The following is a 24,939-nucleotide window of genomic DNA, read 5'->3' as shown; positions in this document are numbered from 1 at the left end:
TGTTTGTTTGTGTTTCATGCCTGAGCCAGACTATCGTCATGTTTGCTGTAACCTTGTCCTGTCCTGTCGGAATCTGCAGGTCTATCTGAGCCTACCTAAGTTTGGTTATTAAAGAAGCTCTGTTTAAGTTAGTTCGCTTTTGGGTCCTCATTCACTCACCTTAACAGAAGAATCCGACCAAGAATGGACCCAGCGACTTCGGATCCTCTCCACTCAGCCGTCGGAATCCAGGGAGCGATGCTAGGCAGACACGAGCAGGAAGTGTCTGCTGCTCGACATGCCGTTGAGACCCTGGCCACCCAAGTCTCCAACCTCACAGAACAGGTTCACCATCTCCGCCTCGATCCACCGGCCACTTCCAGGGCTTTCGAATCTCCGGAGCCCAGAATCAATAACCCGCCGTGTTACTCTGGGGAGCCCACTGAATGCCGCTCGTTCCTCACCCAGTGTGATATTGTGTTTTCTCTCCAGCCCAACACTTACTCCAGGAGCACTGCTCGTGTCGCCTACGTCATATCTCTCCTTATTGGACGGGCTCGTGAGTGGGGCACGGCAATCTGGGAGGCAAGGGCTGAGTGTACTAACCAGTATCAGGACTTTAAGGAGGAGATGATACGGGTTTTTGATCGATCTGTTTTTGGGGAGGAGGCTTCCAGGGCCCTGTCTTCCCTATGTCAAGGTAATCGATCCATAACAGACTACTCTATTGAGTTTCGCACTCTTGCTGCCTCCAGTGGCTGGAACGAGCCGGCTTTGCTCGCTCGTTTTCTGGAGGGTCTCCGCGCAGAGGTAAAGGATGAGATTCTCTCCCGGGAGGTCCCTTCCAGCGTGGATTCCCTGATTGAACTCGCTATTCGCATTGAGCGACGGGTTGATCTGCGTCACCGAGCTCGTGGAAAGGAGCTCGCGTTCTCCGTTGCTCCCCTCTCCGCATCACTACCATCTTCCTCTGCCGGCTCGGGAGCTGAGCCTATGCAGCTGGGAGGTATCCGCATCTCGACTAAGGAGAGGGAACGGAGAATCACCAACCGCCTCTGTCTCTATTGCGGTTCTGCTGGTCATTTTGTCACTTCATGTCCAGTAAAAGCCAGAGCTCATCAGTAAGCGGAGGGCTACTGGTGAGCGCTACTACTCCTGTCTCTCCTTCAAGATCCTGCACTACCTTGTCGGTCCATCTACGCTGGACCGGTTCGTCAGCTTCCTGCAGTGCCTTAATAGACTCTGGGGCGGAGGGCTGTTTTATGGACGAGACCTGGGCTCGGGAACATGACATTCCTCTCAGACAGTTAAGGGAGTCCACGGCCTTGTTCGCCCTGGATGGTAGTCCTCTCCCCAGGATTCAGCGTGAGACGCTACCTTTAACCCTCACTGTTTCTGGTAATCATAGCGAAACCATTTCTTTTTTGATTTTTCGTTCACCTTTTACACCTGTTGTTTTGGGCCATCCCTGGCTAGTTTGTCATAATCCTTCCATTAATTGGTCTAGTAATTCTATCCTCTCCTGGAACGTCTCTTGTCATGTGAAATGTTTAATGTCTGCTATCCCTCCTGTTTCCTCTGTCTCTTCTTCACAGGAGGCGCCTGGTGATTTGACAGGGGTGCCGGAGGAATATCACGATCTGCGCACGGTGTTCAGTCGGTCCAGGGCCACCTCTCTTCCTCCACACCGGTCGTATGATTGTAGTATTGATCTCCTTCCGGGAACCACTCCCCCCCGGGGTAGACTATACTCTCTGTCGGCTCCCGAACGTAAGGCTCTCGAGGATTATTTGTCTGTAGCTCTTGACGCCGGTACCATAGTCCCCTCCTCCTCTCCCGCCGGAGCGGGGTTTTTTTTTGTCAAGAAGAAGGACGGGTCTCTGCGCCCCTGCATAGATTATCGAGGGCTGAATGACATAACAGTTAAGAATCGTTATCCGCTTCCTCTTATGTCTTCAGCCTTCGAGATCCTGCAGGGAGCCAGGTTTTTCACTAAGTTGGACCTTCGTAACGCTTACCATCTCGTGCGCATCAGGGAGGGGGACGAGTGGAAGACGGCGTTTAACACTCCGTTAGGGCACTTTGAATACCGGGTTCTTCCTTTCGGCCTCGCTAACGCTCCAGCTGTCTTTCAGGCATTAGTCAATGATGTCCTGAGAGACATGCTGAACATCTTTGTTTTCGTTTACCTTGACGATATCCTGATTTTTTCACCGTCACTCCAGATTCATGTTCAGCACGTTCGACGTGTCCTCCAGCGCCTTTTAGAGAATTGTCTTTTTGTGAAGGCTGAGAAGTGCACTTTTCATGCCTCCTCCGTCACATTTCTCGGTTCTGTTATTTCCGCTGAAGGCATTAAGATGGATCCCGCTAAAGTCCAAGCTGTCATTGATTGGCCCGTCCCTAAGTCACGCGTCGAGCTGCAGCGCTTTCTCGGCTTCGCGAACTTCTATCGTCGTTTCATCCGTAATTTCGGTCAGGTGGCCGCTCCTCTCACAGCCCTTACTTCTGTCAAGACGTGCTTTAAGTGGTCCGTTTCCGCCCAGGGAGCTTTTGATCTCCTCAAGAATCGTTTTACATCCGCTCCTATCCTTGTTACACCTGACGTCTCTAGACAGTTCGTTGTCGAGGTTGACGCGTCAGAGGTGGGCGTGGGAGCCATTCTTTCTCAGCGCTCCCTCTCTGACGACAAGGTCCACCCATGCGCGTATTTTTCTCATCGCCTGTCGCCGTCGGAACGTAACTATGATGTGGGTAACCGCGAACTGCTCGCCATCCGGTTAGCCCTAGGCGAATGGCGACAGTGGTTGGAGGGGGCGACCGTTCCTTTTGTCGTTTGGACTGACCATAGGAACCTTGAGTACATCCGTTCTGCCAAACGACTTAATGCGCGTCAGGCGCGTTGGGCGCTGTTTTTCGCTCGTTTCGAGTTCGTGATTTCTTATCGTCCGGGCTCTAAGAACACCAAGCCTGATGCTTTGTCTCGTCTCTTCAGTTCTTCAGTAGCCTCCACTGACCCCGAGGGGATTCTCCCTGAGGGGCGTGTTGTCGGGTTGACTGTCTGGGGAATTGAGAGGCAGGTAAAACAAGCGCTCACTCACACTCCGTCGCCGCGCGCTTGTCCTAGGAACCTTCTTTTCGTTCCCGTTCCTACTCGTCTGGCCGTTCTTCAGTGGGCTCACTCTGCCAAGTTAGCCGGCCACCCTGGCGTTCGGGGTACGCTTGCTTCCATTCGCCAGCGTTTTTGGTGGCCCACCCGGGAGCATGACACGCGTCGTTTCGTGGCTGCTTGTTCGGTCTGCGCGCAGACTAAGTCCGGTAACTCTCCTCCTGCCGGCCGTCTCAGGCCGCTTCCTATTCCCTCTCGACCGTGGTCTCACATCGCCTTAGATTTTGTCACCGGACTGCCTTCGTCAGCGGGGAAGACTGTTATTCTTACGGTTGTCGATAGGTTCTCTAAGGCGGCCCATTTCATTCCCCTTGCTAAGCTTCCTTCTGCTAAAGAGACGGCACAAATCATCATCGAGAATGTTTTCAGAATTCATGGCCTTCCGTCAGACGTCGTTTCGGACAGAGGTCCGCAATTCACGTCTCAATTTTGGAGGGAGTTTTGCCGTTTGATTGGGGCTTCCGTCAGTCTCTCTTCCGGCTTTCACCCCCAGTCTAACGGTCAAGCAGAACGGGCCAATCAGACTATTGGTCGCATCTTACGCAGTCTTTCTTTTCGCAACCCTGCGTCTTGGTCAGAACAGCTCCCCTGGGCAGAATACGCCCACAACTCGCTTCCTTCGTCTGCGACCGGGCTATCTCCTTTTCAGAGTAGCCTCGGGTACCAGCCTCCGCTGTTCTCATCTCAGTTCGCCGAGTCCAGCGTTCCCTCCGCTCAGGCTTTTGTCCAACGTTGCGAGCGCACCTGGAAGAGGGTCAGGTCTGCACTTTGCCGTTATAGGACGCAGACTGTGAGGGCTGCTAATAAGCGTAGAACTAAGAGTCCTAGATATTGTCGCGGTCAGAGAGTTTGGCTCTCCACTCAGAACCTTCCCCTTAAGACGGCTTCTCGCAAGTTGACCCCGCGGTTCATTGGTCCGTTCCGTATTTCTCGGGTCATTAATCCTGTCGCAGTTCGACTTCTTCTTCCGCGATACCTTCGTCGCGTCCACCCGGTCTTCCATGTCTCCTGTATTAAGCCCGTTCTTCGCGCCCCCGCTCGTCTTCCCCCCCCCCCCCCCCCATCCTTGTCGAGGGCGCACCCATCTACAGGGTCCGCAGGATTTTGGACATGCGTCCACGGGGCCGTGGTCACCAGTACCTTGTCGATTGGGAGGGGTACGGTCCTGAGGAGAGGAGTTGGGTTCCCTCTCGGGACGTGCTGGACCGTGCGCTGATCGAGGATTTCCTCCGTTGCCGCCAGGTTTCCTCCTCGAGTGCGCCAGGAGGCGCTCGGTGAGTGGGGGGGTACTGTCATGTTGTGTCTTGTCTCTGTCCTTTCCCTTCACCCTGTCTCCCTCTGCTGGTCGTTGTTATGTTACCTTTTCTCCCCCGCTTTCCCCCAGCTGTCCCTTGTCTCCTCTAACTACCCGTTCCCCACCTGTTCCCTGTTTCCCTCTGATTAGGTCCCTATATCTCTCTCTGTTTCTGCTCCTGTCCTTGTCGGATTCTTGTTTGTTTGTGTTTCATGCCTGAGCCAGACTATCGTCATGTTTGCTGTAACCTTGTCCTGTCCTGTCGGAATCTGCAGGTCTATCTGAGCCTACCTAAGTTTGGTTATTAAAGAAGCTCTGTTTAAGTTAGTTCGCTTTTGGGTCCTCATTCACTCACCTTAACATAAAGACACCAGTAATAGATTAAAGACACTAGTAATAGATTAAAGACACCAGTAATAGATTAAAGACACCAGTAATAGATTAAATACACTAGTAATAGCTTAAATACACTAGTAATAGATTAAAGACACCAGTAATAGATTAAAGACACTAGTAATAGATTAAATACACTAGTAATAGATTAAAGACACCAGTAATAGATTAAAGACACCAGTAATAGATTAAATACACTAGTAATAGATTAAATACACTAGTAATAGATTAAATACACTAGTAATAGATTAAATACACTAGTAATAGCTTAAAGGCACTAGTAATAGATTAAATACACCAGTAATAGATTAAATACACCAGTAATAGATTAAATACACCAGTAATAGATTAAATACACTAGTAATAGATTAAATACACTAGTAATAGATTAAATACACTAGTAATAGATTAAATACACTAGTAATAGATTAAAGACACTAGTAATAGATTAAATACACTAGTAATAGATTAAATACACTAGTAATAGATTAAAGACACTAGTAATAGATTAAATACACTAGTAATAGATTAAATACACTAGTAATAGATTAAATACACTAGTAATAGATTAAATACACTAGTAATAGATTAAAGACACTAGTAATAGATTAAAGACACTAGTAATAGATTAAATACACTAGTAATAGATTAAAGACACTAGTAATAGATTAAAGACACTAGTAATAGATTAAAGACACTAGTAATAGATTAAAGACACTAGTAATAGATTAAATACACTAGTAATAGCTTAAAGGCACTAGTAATAGATTAAAGGCAGAAAATAGGTCTAGTTCAAAATTATCCAATGAAGTCCCCCAAACTGTAGGTCTACAATACTTATATTTACCCAAGTAGGCTAAATGACCTCCAGAAAAGTGTACTTTATTCAGTTTAATACATTTCAATTAGCACATGCTACAAAATAACTATTTATTTACTTTACTAGGCAAGTTAGTTAAGAACACAGTCTTCTTTACAATGACGGCCTAGGAACAAGCTGTCAAGGCTTGTCAGAATGACCGATTTTTACCCTTCGATTTAGGAACTTTCAAGTTACTGGCCCAACGCTCTAACCACTATGCTACCTGCTGCCTACAAAATAAATAAGTACAAATAGTTTACTTTCTGAAGGATAATACATAAGTCAACTTTGTTTTCACTGGGGCCATCTCATCTCTCTGTGCAGCCAGCAAAGTGATGAATAATATGAAATTGGAGAACATTAGGTTTCTGCTTCTTCCCAACTTCCTTTGATTTATAGTTTGAGGGTATAAAATAATAGAAATGCCACAACCCGTCCCCATACCATCCAGGACAGGGGGCATACTGTAGAACTATAAAGGAGGACGCAAAACTTCAGCTCCCACGTACGTAGCTTGCTTGCACAGTTCAATGTCATCCCTACCGTGTAGCTCGAGTCAAATACAGACAGGTACAACAAGCAGTCCGATTCAAAAAGGCATTTCTGACCATATATGTGTCATTCTAACGATAACTTCGTTTCAAATTGAACATAGTGAAAATTACTTAGTATGCACAGCACAAAGCCTGTCTTCTTCTAGTTTACTGCAATATCATCCCATGTATGATTCAGCCTACCGTGGGCATTCAGAAGGAAAAGACTGCACTCACTCTATTACAACTGGATGTAGGCTGCAAACTTAATATTTGCATTTGAGTGGTCGCCTGGCGGTAGGCTACAAACGAACTAACATTTGTGATTTTGCAGTCCAATATGAATGTCATATATGGTATCCTTGATAAGGTCACCCTAGTCAATTTAAAATACATATTCCAAACTACTTCCAGTGAGCGATGCTGAAGTAGCCTAGATAATGAAACCGCATTGCCGACTTTGAGCGGGGTAGATGGAGGGCATTCCGCTTAGTATCCAGTGATACAATAGAAAGCTTGCGCTGAATAGTCATTCAAGCAGACAACATCACAACCTACCTTCAAATGCCGCGGGCCTTTGAGAAAAATAACATGTCCAGATAAAATATAAAAGGTAAGCCTATTTAAAAATCTGAGAACAGCTCACGGCATCAATTGTTTGAGGACGACGCATGCGGATACCTGCCACGACTCACGAACAGGACGGTCTGAAACGATCAGGGAAAGATGCGCAGATTGATTGCCAAAAAAAATAAAAGTGCAATGAAAGTTGTCTTATTTTCTAAACTGTTCTCTCAAATTATTATTGACACTGAGGATATGATTGTATCATGAAGCAGAAACAGAAAACTGTTACATGTTGCACGAGTTCAACAGACGGCAGAATAAGGCAGACATCAGTTTAGACTTCACACACCAGTACCTCGACTGGACTACAGTCTACTTGGCGCTACGCTGTTTACGCTTCGAACACACCGACAGGGTTTACGCAAAATAGTACGCAGCATCATCTGGATATGTATGCAACAAAAGTTCAACATTCACCTTCTGCTACTATTTCTGTCAAGCCGTCTACACATACAGTTTGACGCACACGTTCGATAAATCCATCGTATGCACCATACAGAATGCACTGCAACTGCTTCTGAATCGCAATGCTGCAAGACAAACGCAGCGTTTCATTGGAAATTAATGTAATTATTGTGTGCCAAAATGAAAAACACTGTCGATGTGATCGAAGCGCTAGAACTCCCTCCTCTCGCGTCTCGCAACGTGAATGTAACCAAGCCTACTCACCCTCGTGGTATACATTTTATGAGCCAATTTCTTCTCAGGTGAATATTATTTATGTTACGTAATTATATTTCACATGACTCAAAATGTGTAAATTGTATTATTGTATTCTTCATAAATGGATTACATGCTCTTATTATTATCATGAACAATAATATGTTAATTTTCACCTTATTCACATCTTAAATTCAATTATAGCAGAGATAGGAACCCACTGGGCACAGATGTCAATTCAAAGTCTATTCCACATTGGTTCAACGTAATTTCACCCGATGTTACAGGAAGGCCATAAAGAGATCATCAAGGACAACAACCACCCGAGCCACTGCCTGTTCACCCCGCTATCATCCAGAAGGCGAGGTCAGTACAGGTGCATCAAAGCTGGGACCACTGAAAAACAGCTTCTATCTCAAGGCCATCAGACTGTTTAACAGCCACCACTACCATTGAGTGGCTGCTGCCAACATACTGACTCAACTCCAGCCACTTTAATAATGGAAATTGATGGGAATTGATGTAAAAATGTATCATTAGCCACTTTAAACAATGCCACTTAATATAATGTTTACATACCCAACATTACTCATCTCATATGTATATGTACTATATACTGTACTCTATATCATCTACTTGCCATCTTTATCTAATACATGTATCACTAGCCACTTTAAACTATGCCACTTTATGTTTATAGACCCTACATTACTCATCTCATATGTATATACTGTACTCTATGCCATCTACTGCATCTTGCCTATGCCGTTCTGTACCATCACTCATTCATATATCTTTATGTACATATCCTTTACTTGTGTGTATAAGGTAGTAGTTGTGGAATTGTTAGGTTAGATTACTACTGTTGTTACTGCATTGTCAGAACTAGAAGCACAAGCATTTCGCTACACTCGCATTAACATCTGCTAACCATGTGTGTATGTGACAAATACAATTGTATTTTATTTTATTTTCATGAGACCAGGGCCCGTATCTACAAAGTGTCTCAGAGTATGTGTGCTGATCTAGGATCAGTTTTGTCTTGTAGATCATAATTAATAAGATTATATGATCCTAGATCAGCACTCCTACCCTGAGTTGCTGTGTGGATATGGGCCCAGGGTTCACCCCTCCACGCTCAGGGGAAACTTGTCATGGCTAGAAGGGATCCAGCTTATGTCAAATTAATGTCAAAAGTTGATTTTTAATGTAATTTTAGCTAACCCTAAACCTTTTCCTAACATTAACTACATTTTCCTAACTTGCTACGTTAATTCTACTAACCTCCTGCGTAGATTTTCTTAACCTGCTACGAAAAGTATATTCTGACTTAAAATTATATATATATAAATATATACAATACCAGTCAAAATAAGTTTGGACACACCTACTCATTCAAGGGTTTTTCTTTATTTTTTTACTGTTTTATACATTGTAGAATAATAGTGAAGACATAAAAACTATAAAATAGCACATATGGAGTCTTAAACAGTGTTAAACAAATCTAAACATATTTGAGATTCTTCAAAGTAGCCACCCTTTGCACACTCTTGGCATTCTCTCAACCAGCTTCTCCTGGAATGCTTTTCCAACCGTCTTGAAGGAGTTCCCAAATATGCTGAGCACTTGTTGGCTGCTTTTCCTTCACTCTGCGGTCCAACTCATCCCAAACCATCTCAATTGGGTTGAGGTCGGGTGATTGTGGAGGCCAGGTCATCCGATGCAGCACTCCATCCCTCTCCTTCTTGGTCAAATAGCTCTTACACACAGCCTGGAGGTGTGTTGGGTCATTGTCCTGTCAAAAAACAAAAGTCCCACTAAGCGCAAACAAGATGGGATGGCGTATTGCTGCAGAATGCTGTGGTAGCCATGCTGATTAAGTGTGCCTTGAAATCTAAATAAATCACTGACAGTGTCACCAGCAAAGCACCCCCACACCATCACACCTCCTCCTCCATGCTTCATGTGGGAACCACACATGCAGAGAATATCCATTCACCTACTCTGCGTCTCACAAAGACATGGCGGTTGGAACCAAAAATCTCAAATTTGGACTCATCAGACCAAAGGACAGATTTCCACTGGTCTAATGTCCATTGCTGGTGTTTCTTGTCCCCAGCAAGTCTCTTCTTATTATTGGTGTCTTTTAGTAGTGTTTTTTTTGCAGCAATTCGACCTTGAAGGCCTGATTCACACAGTCTCCTCTGAACAGTTGCTGTTGAGATGTGTCTGTGAAGCATTTATTTGGGCTGAAATTTCGGAGGCTGGTAACTCTAATGAACTTATCCTCCACAAGAGAGGTAACTCTGGGTCTTGCTTTCCTGTGGCAGTTCTCATGAGAGCCAGTTTCATCATTGCGCTTGATGGTTTTTGCGACTGCACTTAAAGAAACTTTCAAAGTTCTTGAAATTTTCTGGATTGACTGACCTTCAAGTCTTAAATGAATAATGGACTGTCATTTCTCTTAGCTTATTTGAGCTGTTCTTGCCATAATATGGACTTGGTCTTTTACCAAATAGGGCTATCTTCTGTATACCACCCCTACCATGTCACAAAACAACTGATTGGCTCAAACGCATTAAGAAAAAAAGAAATTCCACAATTAACTTTTAACAAGGCACAACTATTCATTGCAATGCATTCCAGGTGACTACCTCATGAAGCTGGTTGAGAGAAACCCAAGAGTGTGTAAGCTGTCAAAGCAAATTATGGCTACTTTGAATAATCTAACATTTTAAATATATTTTGATTTGTTTAACAGTTTTCTGGTTACTACATGATTCCATATGTGTTATTTCATAGTTTTGATGTCTTCACTATTATTCTACAATGTAGAAAATAGTAAAACATAAAGAAAAACCCTGGAATGAGTAGGTGTGTCCAAACTTTTGACTGGTACTGTATATATTTTTGTTTCTGTTTTGAGTGTTATTTTGACATTAATACGTGTCACATATCAGTTTGTAAACAATGTAAAATAAATAAAAACTAATTGAGTTACTAAAGCCACATACAAACATGGTCTCTTTTTAGCTTTCTAGAGTAAGGCAGCTCCAACATGCAGGTGTTCCAGCCTACCTTAGTGCTTTCTGTGGTGGTGGGGCAGCCAGCGGAAAATATGGAGTGTAGGGGTTGGTAATGCTCTCTAGTTGCACTGTGATTGGCTCAGTGTTCTGTCACTCATGGGGACACTACGTTGCCACAAAATGTACTAGTATAGATAGAAAATTCAAGCCCCTCGGGTGCTGCCATAGACTTACATTAGGGCTCCCAAGTGGCGCAGCAGTCTAAGGCACTGCATCTCAGTGCTGGAGGTGTCACTACAGACCCTGGTTTGATTTCAGGCTGTATCACAACTGGCCGTTATTGGTAGTCCCATAGAGTGGCGCACAATTGGCCCAGCGTCGTTAGGGTTTGACCGCAGTAGGTCATCACTGTAAATAAGAATTTGTACTTATACTGACTAATACTGACTAAGGTCATTGGCCACAGATAAAATTACCTAAAATCACCTTAGCTTTGATGGGCTGATCATGCCAACATCATACTTTCAAAATCTTAGCTAGCAAGCTAGACAAGCAGTCATCGTCATGCATCAAGTCAGCAATCTACAGGAAATTCCTTTTCAATCCATGTAATATGAAGAGAAATGATAGAGAAATGTATCTGTGCTTATCGGCCATTGGACGTAAACATTTCACAACAAGTTGGAAATCACAAATTCAACAATGCTGAGGCCCTAGTGCAGCCCTCGGTTCGATCCGAAGCTCTGTCACCGTGACTGGGAGACCCCCCCTCAGGGGAGGGTTTGGCAAATTTCTTGTATGCTGCTGCATAAATAATGTACTATGCCAGGGAGATATGTATACTGTAGCTATGAAAGTAATACTAAGTGTATGTTGTGTACTAAGCTGTTAGTAGCCCATGTGCCTCACTCTAATAAGTTGCTCCCTTTTCACCTCATAACTTAGCCTACTGTACTGACTTTGTGGTGCACATGTAGCCTGCAGCCTGTTTGAGAGAAATGTCATCATCGAATATTGTAAGAGTTTTCATTGTCTGCTTATATGCCCCCTTTATTTATCCTACAGTTCTGAGTTGGTGTACAGGGAGAGTACTGTAAGAACGGCCCATGTTCTGTCGCTGTACATTTCAAAAGTGTTGAACAAATAGTTATTTTGACTACGTCCGTCCTAGCGCGTTCATTAATGTCTTAATCGAAATGACAGATTGCCTCTTATCCACTCGGCGTCCCTTATGCCATAGTCAGTACATCTCAATTGTCAGTAGAAACCACATTTGTTTAGGCAAGTCAGTCATATCAGCTATTTTTTTTAAGGCAGTAAATGAGGCTCAATGAACTTTTTCGCTGCCAGACAAGGTTCCGCTGATAGCCAGGTATAGCAGTGGTAAGGTGTTGGGACTGCTGTTGGGACTCTGCTGTTGGGACTCTTTATGTAGGCCCTAACAGTTTGTCACCCCCGTTTGCCACAGTTATAGAGCAATTAATGTATTGTTTAGTGTTGTGTAGTGGCTTTGCTGGCATGCATCTACATTATTACTTTTTTGTTTGTTTGCCCCACCAAGATTTACATGTTAAAATCACCACTGCTCGGGCAACTGGCACTCATCAAAATCAGACCAGATCACCATTAAATAGTTGGCACATCAGAAATAATATTTTTGATTACATGAATTATGATGCCCTGTCATGCCACACCTGCTGTTTATCGGTATTCACTGTGCTGTTTATCGGTATTCAATGTGCTGTTTATTGGTATCCACTGTGCTGTTTATCGGTATTCACTGTGCTGTTTATCGGTATTCACTGTGCTGTTTATCGGTATTCACTGTGCTGTTTATCGGTATTCACTGTGCTGTTTATCGGTATTCACTGTGCTGTTTATCGGTATTCACTGTGCTGTTTATCGGTATTCACTGTGCTGTTTATCGGTATTCACTGTGCTGTTTATCGGTATTCACTGTGCTGTTTATTGGTATTCACTGTGCTGTTTATCGGTATTCACTGTGCTGTTTATTGGTATCCACTGTGCTGTTTATCGGTATTCACTGTGCTGTTTATCGGTATTCACTGTGCTGTTTATCGGTATTCACTGTGCTGTTTATCTGTATTCACTGTGCTGTTTATCGGTATTCACTGTGCTGTTTATCGGTATTCACTGTGCTGTTTATCAGTATTCACTGTGCTGTTTATCGGTATTCACTGTGCTGTTTATCGGTATTCACTGTGCTGTTTATCAGTATTCACTGTGCTGTTTATCGGTATTCACTGTGCTGTTTATCGGTATTCACTGTGCTGTTTATTGGTATTCACTGTGCTGTTTATCGGTATTCACTGTGCTGTTTATCGGTATTCAATGTGCTGTTTATTGGTATTCACTGTGCTGTTTATCGGTATTCACTGTGCTGTTTATTGGTATTCACTGTGCTGTTTATTGGTATTCACTGTGCTGTTTATCGGTATTCACTGTGCTGTTTATCGGTATTCACTGTGCTGTTTATCAGTATTCACTGTGCTGTTTATTGGTATTCACTGTGCTGTTTATCAGTATTCACTGTGCTGTTTATCGGTATTCACTGTGCTGTTTATCAGTATTCACCTGTGGGCACTGTTACAAAACTGTAATTAGTCTGTAGTTAATTATTTTATTTTTTTTACATAAAAGTCATGGTTTTTCCTTTCATAGAGATAATCAAATTAGCTTTAATAAATGGAGGGATAGAAGAGCCTCTCGAGCTACAGAGGATTCCCTGGAAGTGGAGTCAAACACAGAGATAGTGTGTGAAATTAGCCCCACCTAGTGGATAGCTCTCTCAAAAATATAATTAAATTAACCCACGACAGCTAGCTGTCCAATAGTTCCTTATGGACAGCTATGCTCATTTTTCCATACAGTTCTCAATGCTTTCACAATGATAACATTAGCATAATGTTATATAGCTATACACCTACATAGGCCTATACTTACCCCCACACAATGAGTTTGAGACTGTTGTTCTTGGAAACTTCCCTTTCCTTTGAATAACATTGCTCAATATGCAAATAAAATATGACTAGGGGCCATACATTGTTCTTCTCAGAATTCCTGCATCAACATACTGAAATGTATAACTAATTTGTACGTGAATATTTATTTAGTATGGATGTCGTCCAAAGGATTCAGCTTGTAATAGCTGGACAAGCTCTCCAAAGAATGTATCCTAAAGAAATGTCATTTAGGAAAACCATACTTCATTTGGTGTCAGATTTGTCCAACATTTTATTTTGGTTGGGGTGAAGTCTGATAGGCTACAATCAAAGAGCATGAATTGAGTAAACTGAAGTGAAAAGGGAATGTAGCCAAAGTAAAACCATCGTGTGCGTTTCAGCCCACCATCAGGTTATAAAATTACAGAGTGAAAAATGTAAGATCATTTTATACATTTTAAAATGGGTTATAATGGCTATACAAAAGAAAAATGATGTGATTGGTATATATTGTTGTGACGTTAATCAAACACCTAGCGACCACATCAAGGGGTTCAGATCTCTTGGCACAACAGGTAACGTGTTGGTTTAACAGTTGCTGGACCCGGGTTTGAAACTCCTTGAATATGCTACACAGGTGTCAGAAGTGGGATAGTGCCCATGAGGCCATTGGAGAGGTGTGTACATGTGAGGCACTTGGTATAGAAAAGCGTGGGACACACTCTCCTGAAGAAAGGGGTTTGGTCAACACCTAGGAACCTCATCAAGGGGTTTGGACCTCTTGGCGTGACGGTTAAGGTGTTGGCTTGAAAGTCACTGGACCTTGGTTCAAGTCCCAGTCAGGGATAGCATCCACCTCTTTTTCACATTCTTTTCTGGAATTACTGTGTCTACTTTAGTATAATGGTCACCGTCCCCACAGAATTACACGTACAGTAAACAACAAGTACACATTTTTCCTTTCCCCTCGGCAGGCATGTTACTCCAAAAGCCAGGAGGTGGAACCACATAACATTAACAAAGACTTTGTGAGTAATGATTTAAGCAACTTTATTGTTCAATTTTGTGTGTGTGTAATCTCCCCCCTTCGACACAAATTAGAACAGAGAATCAAACAAGAATAACAACAACAACAACAACAACAAAGGAAACCAAAAACATTCTAGTGTGTAATTGTCTTAGGATAGTAACATATCATTAGAGGATTCCTACCTGGTTATATAAAGGGCCTCCTTGTGTGTTTCACTGTGAACTATCAGCTATGGCCATTTTAGGACACACACTACTAGCACTTTCACTGGTAGCACTGGTCCTATGCTACCCTAACCCACCGACATGCTACACTAAGGTGTTGAGTATGGCTCGAGACCTCACCCATCAGGCAGCGATGATCAAGATGGAACCTGAAACTGTAAGTCACTTACCATGGAGGGACTGAGCACTGATTGCAGTGGAGTATGCCTAATGTCTCTCTGTGTTTTCCAGAGGCGTTGCATGGCGCACATCCCACATCTCTACCTAGATGTGCATGTAAGTATGACTATGGCATTGTGGAAAGTTTTGTTGCAGTATTCACTGTGTACTTTTGAGATCACTATTGTGTCTGTTTAATTAAATACATTTCCCTGATGTTGAGGTTGCCGAAAAGATAACTGATTTCTACGCCTGATAATTGTCGGTCTGCAACATAAGAACAGAAATGATATTCATCTTGACAGAACGCTTGCATCATGCCGAAGATGAGGCAGTACGTGTTTCTGGTGGACGGCTTGCGTGAACTGCGCTGTGCTTACACCAGGAAAGTGCGGGTGGTGGGTCTCGAGGTCAGGCAACTGCACATGATCATGTCCCAGAGGTGTCACGGGGTAAGAGAGCGACGACTAGCATTCACAGACAGACTAGCCCTTGATCCAGGCTCCCTGTCATTCAGACTCCATGAAACAGAATGGGGAAACAGAGGAGAACCACAACAAAGTTCTGTAATAACACATAAAGATAGTACTATTATCAGTCAAAAAAGTGAGCTTCATGATACAAATGATTGAAAGGGCATTCTGTTCTCTGGGATTTTTTGCCATTCTAATGTATTTGGTCAAGGAAATGCATAAAGTGAAATGACCTTTCAGAAAATCAATACTCTCATATCCTCTGAAATGACATAATAGTTGTATGCTCTTTGTTATGTCACTTTCCTCATGTTGCGTCATAGTCCTTGCACTGAGCACTGAGTTTTTGTTTTTACTAGTGCATTTTAGGGCACTGGCACTCACACGCCTCATATCTCTATGTTTAGGAGCTGGTGTTCACCACTGATGACTGTGCAGCCTTGGACCGCCCGCCGATGAGCTGGAGCCGGAAATGACAATGCCACTGTTTGATGGGAGAGAGAGGGAGAGAGAGAGAGAGAGAGAGAGAGAGAGAGAGAGAGAGAGAGAGAGAGAGAGAGAGAGAGAGAGAGAGAGAGAGAGAGAGAGAGAGAGGGAGGGAGAGAGGGAGAGGGAGAGAGAGAGAGAGGGAGAGAGAGAGAGAGAGAGAGAGGGAGGGAGAGAGAGAGAGAGAGAGAGAGAGAGAGAGAGAGATAGTTGGTTATGACTGTGTAAGATGCAAAACCCTGCAATGGGGAATTAAAACAGATTTAATGACATTGTATTTTTTCTTTGACAAATTACTTTGCAAAAAAGTAGCTTAGCCTAAAAATAAAGTGCATTGATGACATGTTTATGTTACATTGATGTGATTGGCTGCTTGCTATCTGTGAAAGCCTGGGTTTGAGTTGAAGCCTAAATGTTGTGCTTGTTTGTTTCTTCCTGGGCTGAAATGATTTGAATAAGACATCCTAATATGATACACTGCATACAGATCCATCATCCATCGTTCCAGATGTGATATGACTTCACAAAACGTAACTTTCTGGATGGCAGAATTTGTTTATATCATCAAATATAAAATAGCCTTGTGAATTATAGTGTAAAAACGACCAAAGGGACCACATAATGGCAAGACCCAGAAGACCACAACAGACAGTATGTGCAGCTGATGTACCAGTACTATGATTAAATTCCCACCTAGTGGCGCTTGTGGGCTATAGAGTGCACCAACATATATCCTTGTCTGCGTTTAAAAAGGCAAACCAATAAGATCAGCTCCAAAAAAGATCTGATATGAAAAGATCTGATGTGATTGGTCAAAAGATCAATTAGTGGAAAAAAATATAATAATTGGGCTGCCTGTGTAAACTGTGTCCTAACTTCGTTCACCTGTCAGTGGCCACATGCAGTGGTTGGTAACTGAACAACTTCACGCCTATCTATCTAAACTGGGACGTGAAGTTCTCCTAACTATATATATCGTGCGTAAACATAACGGATCTGGACATAGAAAACGACATTTCCATTACGGCCGCGGGAGCGACAGGGTGGGGCTTGTCTTCTTTTTTTTTTTACATCGAAGCAACAATTTGTCCTCGATAACTCTACTGCAGCAGGTGGTCACCGTGTGGCAGTGGACAAACACTGTGAATGAATATGGAGATATGAAGTTGTTTGATGACAACGCGTAGACTGGTATGAACTGAAGGCTTATTGTCTTACGTGAAAGGTGTGAGAAATGTTGGGTGCGTGCTTCTAGAGATCAGGTCGTTTTTTTGTACGAATACTTTAGTTCAACACGATTGAGTGTGACTCAAAATCATTGCTGTCTTCAGAAATTTTTATTACATTTTGCGGTGAAACTATGGCTTTTGCTAAATTAAGCCAAATACTTCGCTTGTCTTCTTTTGACATAAAAAAGAAGGCAAAGCAATATGAACACGTTCATCGAGACATCAATCCTAATGACCAATGGGAAATTATCGGAGAACTGGGTGATGGAGCGTTTGGAAAAGTTTACAAGGTAAGCATTATGGGTTTGTTTCAATTAGCTATTATGTTTATAACATTTAATTTTGTATGACTTCAAAGAGAGACTTCAAAGAGATGATCATGGGCAAGTTGTTGCGCACTGAGAGTAGGCGCCACTCCATTTCAGTTGAATCTGCTAGCCCATAGGGGGCACAGGGGCACGTGCCCGGTCATCAAACTTAACGTTTTTTAGTTTTTATAAATAATTTAAAAAATATTTTGTTTCTCTGTAATATTACTAGCCACCTAGCACTTGTATGAAGTTAGCTCAGATAGTTCCCAATCTCCTAACCTCCTAACTAGATACCAAAAAGTTATTTCAGGCTATCAATCAAGTTAGACTAGCAACATTCTCCGATCTATGGTCAGGCCTAGCCCCAAGCAAGCCTCAGATACTTTGTGCCCCCTCAGATTTGTGGGGTGCATGACTCCCCTGATAGTACCTCTGCCTATTTGTCAGCCTATAAATTATTTGTAGGCACCACACAATTATATGAAAACAGATGTGCTGTGCTGGCAATTATGGCATTTTTCTTATTTGGGCTGTCAAAACCGGTTCACTCATGTATCCATCTCAAACAACGTGGTTTATCAATCTCAAGGGAAAAAAAGTTTATATGCAAATATATGGGGTAAACATGCAATTTCAGAGACTTTCATCTGCCTTTGAAATGCATACTACCAGCAACATTATGTTCCTATTTCTGAACATTTAAAATTACTTTATTCTGATCTTTCTGTAGCCATACCCAACCCATTTGTGAAGTGTTTAGTTAATCTGAGTGAGCAAATTAGCATGATCGTAGGTAAACAAATGAATGTTTAATTGTTGATTTAGTCAGCCCACAGCTTATCATAAATACCAATGCTTGTGACATCAGATTTATTCATGTTGCCACTTGGACCAGATGTTTCCATGTCAGCAAATTAAGTTATTTGATTGTTTAGGTTTTATTCCTACAGTATTAAATTGGCCCATCATCAAATGATGCATTCTAACCTGCTTACTTACAGGTCTTGCTAGTTCCTATAAACTAGGTGATCTGTTAGTTTCCTGTTGGTGTACACTTGAAATGCTCACTTTCTGATATGAAGACCAGACTAGCTGTGAAGGCAGTGCTACAAGTAGCTTACTCAGTTTTCTGACGTGAACAAGTGTCATGTGGGTTTTCGTTATCATCAAGAGTAAGAGATGGTTACTTACCACACCCTGAACATTTGGACTGACAGTAGGTAGAAGGAGAAATGTCTTGAATACATGAAAATTTCACAAAGTGCTGAGGGACGCACAGTAGGGAGTTCCTGGATTTGCACAGTTCAATGCACATTTAACCTCTGTCACCTCTCATCACTAACTTCATAATCATTTTGACGCTAGACTACAACTAGAATGATAATATTTGAATGTTATTTTGTGCTGATTGTTTTCACCACTTCACTTATTGTGAACTTTGAGAGAGATTACTTTCTTTTGATGGGCAGCACACTCTGATCTAATGAGTTGCCTCTGCGCATAAAAACAACATCCTCTCTGGGCAGCTTTAAACATAAATAAAAAAAAACAGTTTGATGTCTTCTGTGCCAATATGAATGTACCTATACGATGTAACCGCAATGTTGAGATAGATGTCGTCCTCTGTTTTTATGTTTATCATCTCGCTGTCCTACTGTGTTTCACCCTGTTCCATCTTGCCTAGACATCTTGTCTCAAGAGGACTACAATGGAAATAAGTGTTTTTATTGCGTGTTATCCTCACTGATTTGACTCATATGGCTTTTTTTTTTTTTAAATGGTAGAATTAATAAACTAACCAACAAAAAAAAGAAGGCCAATCCAGACAGATCATCCTGTTGTGATGTTGTCTTAACTGGACTCCATTTGGATCCCCCAGGACACCCACTATTAGCCTTCCCTTTGCTTTGTCCAAACTCAACTGTAGTTTTGTGTTCGATCGCTATTTAATCTGGTTCTTTTAGCCCCCACTTTGCAACATGGCAGGAGAAGTATTTGCTCGTGCCCAGTGCAGTACAGTGAGTGCCTTTGGGGGCCAGTGGAAGAAGTGAGTCTGGGCCAGGGCACAGTGCACACACTCATACATTGTGAACCGGCATGCGAGCGATAATAGACAGTCTCTACATCCTTCCTCCCTGGCTACATGTGATCTCCAGCCCCCATACAGTTTGGCTGTCCTGGAGTGCATGAGGAGTAGTCAGGGTCAGGAGGGAAGCTGTAGGCCGGGAGAGTGATGGAAGCACTTCCTGTATGCCCGTCAGGCTACTGACTAATCAGTCTGTGGGAAGAGAAGAAGCTCCGTCCACAGTGAGTAGACTTAAGGCTCTGTCTCAACTAATCCTAGATTCCTCACCGCCTCTCTTCTCACCTCCTTCTCAAAACCTATTGGAGAAGATCTGAGGGGCCATTGGCCTCATGATCTGTGTTTGCTGTACACATCGGGGTAAACAACAGGGGTTTGTTGACATGGTCTCAGGTTTTCCATGTCATGGGGTTATCCCTGTATCATGCTCAGGTTGATGGCCCTATTGGCCTGTCACTGTCACCAGATGGTAAGGAGGACATCGTAGTCACGGTCACAGACAACCATGACTAGAGGTGAGGTATAGTACCTGTCTAAGTTTGGACACACTTATTCATTCCAGGGTTTTTCCTTTTTATTTTTACAATTTTCTACATCAAAACTGCAAAAAAAGCACCAGTTGAGGTCATATGTACATGTAGGTAGAGTTATTAAAGTGACTATGCATGGATAATAACAGAGTAGCAGTGGTGTAAAAGAAGGGTAGCCATTTGATTAGATGTTCAGGAGTCTTATGGCTTGGGGGAAGAAGCTGTTTTAGAAGCCTCTTGAGGACCGCCACAGGAAAGGAAGACCCAGAGTTCCCTCTGCTGCAGAGGATAAGTTCATTAGAGTTACCAGCCTCAGAAATTGCAGCCCAAATAAATGCTTCACAGAGTTCAAGTAACAGACATTTTCCACATCATCTGTTCAGAGGAGACTGTGTGAATCAGGCCTTCATGGTTGAATTGCTGCAAAGAAACCACTACTAAAAGACACCAATAATAAGAAGAGACTTGCTTGGGCCAATAAACACTACCAATGGGTATTAGACTGGTGGAAATCTGTCCTTTTGGTCTGATGAGTCCAAATTTGAGATTTATTGTCAATCAGTGTTGCTTCCTAATTGGACAGTTTGATTTCACAGAAGTGTGATTGACTTGGAGTTACATTGTGTTGTTTTAAGTGTTCCCTTTATTTTTTTGAGCAGTGTATATGAATGAGTGATGGTACAGAATGGCATAGGTAAGATGCAGTAGATGGTATCGAGTACAGTATATACAAATGAGATGAGTAATGTAGGGTATGTAAACATATAAAAGTGGCATTGTTTGAAGTGGCTAGTGATACATTTTGATCAATTTTTACATTATTAAAGTGGCTGGAGTTGAGTCAGTATGTTGGCAGCAGCCACTCAATGTTAGTGGTGGCTGTTTAAGAGTCTGATCGCCTTGAGATAGAAGCTGTTTTTCAGTCTCCCGGTCCCTGCTTTGATGCACCTGTACTGACCTCTCCTTCTGGATGATAGCGGGGTGAACAGGCAGTGGCTCGGGTGGTTGTTGTCCTTGATGATCTTTATGGCCTTCCTGTGACATCGGGTGGTGTAGGTGTCCTGGAGGGCAGGTAGTTTGCCCCGGGGATGCGTTGTGCAGACCTCACTACCCTCTGGAGAGTGTTACCGTTGTGGGCGGAGCAGTTGCCGTACCTGGGGGTGATACAGCCCGACAGGATGCTCTCGATTGTGCATCTGTAGAAGTTTGTGAGTGCTTTTGGTGACAAGCCAAATTTCTTCAGCCTCCTGAGGTTGAAGAGGCGCTGCTGCACCTTCTTCACCACGCTGTCTGTGTGGACCAATTCAGTTTGTCCGTGATGTGTACGCTGAGGAACTTAAAACTTACTACCCTCTCCACTACTGTACCGTTAATGTGGATAGGGGGGTGCTCCCTCTGCTGTTTCCTGAAGTCCATGATCCCCTCCTTTGTTTTGTTCACGCTAAGTGTGAGGTTATTTTACTGACACCACACTCCGAGGGCCCTCATCTCCTCCCTGTAGGCCGTCTTGTTGTTGTTGGTAATCAAGCCTACCACTGTAGTGTCTGCAAACTTGATGATTGAGTTGGAGGCGTGCATGGCCACGCAGTCGTGGGTGAACAGGGAGTACAGGAGAGAGCTCAGAACGCACCCTTGTGGGGCCCCAGTGTTGAGGATCAGCGTGGTGGAGATGTTGTTACCTACCCTCACCACCTGGGGGTGGCCCATCAGGAAGTCCAGTACCCAGTTGCACAGGACGGGGTCGAGACCCAGGGTCTCGAGCTTGATGATGAGTTTGGAGGGTACTATGGTGTTAAATGCTGAGCTTTAGTTGATGAACAGCATTCTCACATAGGTATTCCTCTTGTCCAGATGGGTTAGGGCAGTCTGGTTGCGATTGCGTTGTCTGTGGACCTATTGGGGCAGTAAGCAAATTTGAGTGGGTCTAGGGTGTCAGGTAGGGTGGAGGTGATATGGTCCTTGACTAGTCTCTCAAAGCACTTCATGATGACGGAAGGAGTCGTTTTGCTCAGTTACCTTAGCTTTCTTGGGAACAGGAACAATGGTGGCCCTCTTGAAGCATGTTGGAACAGCAGACTGGTATAGGGATTGATTGAATATGTCCATAAACACACCAGCCAGCTGGTCTGCGCATGCTCTGAGGACGCGGCTGGGGATGCCGTCTGGGCCTGCAGCCCTGCGAGGGTTAACACGTTTAAATGTTTTACTCACGTCGGCTATAGTGAAGGAGAGGCCGCAGGTTTTGGTAGTGGGCCGTGTCAGTGTCGTTGTATTGTCCTCAAAGCGAGCAAAGAAGTTATTTAGTCTGTCTGGGAGCAAGACATCCTGGTCCGCAGCAGGGCTGGTTATCTTTTTGTAATCCATGATTGACTGTAGACCCTGCCACATACCTCTTGTGTCTGAGCCGTTGAATTGCGACTCTACTTTGTCGCTATACTGACGCTTAGCTTGTGTGATTGCCTTGCGGAGGGAATAGCTACACTGTTTGTATTCGGTCATGTTTCCATAGGTGTTATTTCATAGTTTTGATGTCTTCACTATTATTCTGCAATGTATCAAATAGTCAAAGGAAAGGAAAAACCCTTGAATGAGTAGTCCAAACTTTTGACTGGTACTGTACATAAATCTCCCCATGTGTAGACTATTGCTGAGACAGGAGCATGTCCCACTTCCTGGAGCATGTCCCACGGCCGCCGCCAAACCCTTAAGCACAAGTGCTGAAAGGTTCCCTTTACTTTTTAATGGGACGTGCCGCTGCGCATGCTTCCTGACTGCTGATGCTTGGTACTGTAAGTTTTCCTAGTATCCTTATTTAGCCTAGCATTACCTGAGTAATACACCCCAAATGCCACCTTATTTCCTATATAGTGAACTACTTTTGAACACAAAGTACTAGTGCAATATGTAGGGACTAGGGTGCCGTGGTGGAGATGTTACCAGAGCTGCTAATCTGTGGGGCCCAGTTGTGGCCGGCCTGGCTGATAAGTGCTCTCCTGGATGGGTGTGGACAGCACGCTCCTTTGTGACGCTCTCTCACTCACCACGCTCTCCTGTAGAGGCTCGTCCCCCATGACTTCCCAGCCCCCTGTCGGTATGTCTGTGGCAGGTTGCCTTGGTGACTGTCTGAGTTGGAGTGTGGGCGAGGGAGTAATGTTTTGTGAGAACATCATGAGTTAAACTTGTCATAACTGATTTAGTGGTTTTGAAATACATTGACGCTAGCCTATATCAGAGGCAAAGCACAATGCATGATGTAACCGCACTGCTAAAGTAATCAAATAACACATGCCTTCTGTGCAGTCTATGTTTCACGTTTTCATCAAGTTAGGAGACACATTTACAAATAATAATTGAAATGTTTTTATTAGTTAGGTATTTTTTTTAGTCCTGTTTCACTGTTATGTACAAGTGGTAACCTGTACAGGTGTGAAATAGAAATGTGTTTTTTGCATACCCCTCTCCCCCTGAGACACAGGAAATGTACTGGACTATGTTCTATTTAGTCACGCATACAGATGTAGGATCTTAATTTGAACCTGTTTGGTACAGCAGGAAAATAATCCTGCAGTAAAACAAAATGTGAATTATTATTTGAATTATAATAAATTGACATTTTTGTAGGGGTTGATACATTTTTCTTAAGGGAAAATCAAGTTTGTAATTTCAAAGTGTAAATTATAAACTTCAGAAGCCTTTTTAAACCCTGAATACACTAAATGTTGTACATTTCCTGCAACAGGGTGATCAAATGAAGATCCTACATCAGTACTGACTCGACAGCTCTATGTTCAGAGCCTTTCCTAAGAGACGTGCTGCAGCGAGTTCTTCACTGTTCTGAGCTTGAAACATTTCACAATACCTCACAGCAAAACCCCCACATCCTCAGACAGCAGCACTATTCTTTCTGGGGTTCAGCATTTTAACTTGTCTGCTGTGTCCTACACCCATGTGGAACAACTGTAAATAAAGCTACAGTAAGAATTCAACCCTGTATAATCCTCAATTTATGTAACACAAGAGAAGTAGAATGTCCCCATTGGAAAGAGAAAAGGCAGGTAGATGGCACAACATTGTCTACTAGGGGTGTGAACGTTTAAACCTGGGATCACTAACAGGTTTCAATCGTCAAGAAGGGAAAAAGGAAACTAATAATGCAACAATGCTTTAATGTTAATAAGAGGAGATATGCATCTTTCAAATTATTTACCACGGATATAAAGCTCTCCGCACATCATTATCGTTGCGAAAGGCAAACGACAGCAAGTCCTGCATGGCAATACTTTTGAGACATTACATGAGAAGGTGGTGAAATGCAAACTTTCCAAGGTGGAATTGAGGTACAGTAATGGTAGTACAGGTGCAATGCTTAACCATATGACATTACATATACTTAACCATATGGCATAACATATACTTAACCATATGACATTACACATACTTAACCATGTGACATTACACATTACATATACTTAACCATATGACATTACACATTACATATGCTTAACCATATGCCATTACACATACTTAACTATATGAAATTACACAAACTTAACCATATGGCATTACACATTACACATACTTAACCATATGACATTACACATACTTAACCATATGACATTACACATTACATATACTTAACCATGACATTACATATACTTAACCATGTGACATTACATATACTTAACCATATGACATTACACATTACATATACTTAACCATATGACATTACATATACAGTGCCTTGCGAAAGTATTCGGCCCCCTTGAACTTTGCGACCTTTTGCCACATTTCAGGCTTCAAACATAAAGATATAAAACTGTATTTTTTTGTGAAGAATCAACAACAAGTGGGACACAATCATGAAGTGGAACGACATTTATTGGATATTTCAAACTTTTTTAACAAATC

General features: G+C 43.0%; 3 protein-coding genes across 4 annotated transcripts in view; 2 read left to right on the top strand and 1 right to left on the bottom strand.

The window, feature by feature from the left end:
- The window catches only part of LOC110534850 (serine/threonine-protein kinase 32A), a 99,784-nt gene extending 92,642 nt beyond the window's left edge, over positions 1 to 7,142 (bottom strand). Inside the window, exon 1 of the mRNA XM_036934555.1 lies at positions 6,789 to 7,142. The gene's annotated coding sequence lies outside the window, so the exon portion shown is untranslated. The remainder of the gene's footprint in view (positions 1 to 6,788) is intronic.
- Positions 7,143 to 14,768: 7,626 nt separating this feature from the next.
- Positions 14,769 to 15,910, top strand: zmp:0000001268 (CYTL1 domain-containing protein). Its single transcript, XM_021619824.2, has 4 exons — positions 14,769 to 14,917; positions 14,992 to 15,036; positions 15,225 to 15,371; positions 15,800 to 15,910. The coding sequence occupies exons 1-4, from the start codon at positions 14,864 to 14,866 to the stop codon at positions 15,866 to 15,868; spliced, it is 315 nt and encodes a 104-aa protein (XP_021475499.1). The 5' UTR covers positions 14,769 to 14,863; the 3' UTR covers positions 15,869 to 15,910.
- An 841-nt stretch (positions 15,911 to 16,751) lies between these two features.
- The window catches only part of LOC110533364 (serine/threonine-protein kinase 10), a 58,377-nt gene continuing 50,189 nt past the window's right edge, over positions 16,752 to 24,939 (top strand). For both annotated transcript variants that reach the window (XR_005053587.1, XM_036989717.1), the window contains exon 1: positions 16,752 to 17,397. Coding sequence is in view for 1 of the 2 variants with exons in the window: in XM_036989717.1 (XP_036845612.1) it covers positions 17,239 to 17,397 (159 nt within the window). In the remaining variant the exon portion in view is untranslated. The remainder of the gene's footprint in view (positions 17,398 to 24,939) is intronic.

The sequence above is a fragment of the Oncorhynchus mykiss genome, chromosome 10 (genome assembly GCF_013265735.2).
Source record: "Oncorhynchus mykiss isolate Arlee chromosome 10, USDA_OmykA_1.1, whole genome shotgun sequence".
NCBI lineage: Eukaryota > Metazoa > Chordata > Actinopteri > Salmoniformes > Salmonidae > Oncorhynchus > Oncorhynchus mykiss.
This window is presented reverse-complemented; position numbering and strand designations above follow the sequence as displayed.

Coding starts and splice junctions, on each gene's coding strand:
- zmp:0000001268 (XM_021619824.2), top strand. CDS start 14,864: ATGGCTCGAGACCTCACCCATCAGGCAGCGATGATCAAGATGGAACCT. Junction 15,037..15,224: donor ATCTCTACCTAGATGTGCAT/GTAAGTATGACT, acceptor TCATCTTGACAG/AACGCTTGCATCATGCCGAA. Junction 15,372..15,799: donor TGTCCCAGAGGTGTCACGGG/GTAAGAGAGCGA, acceptor CTCTATGTTTAG/GAGCTGGTGTTCACCACTGA.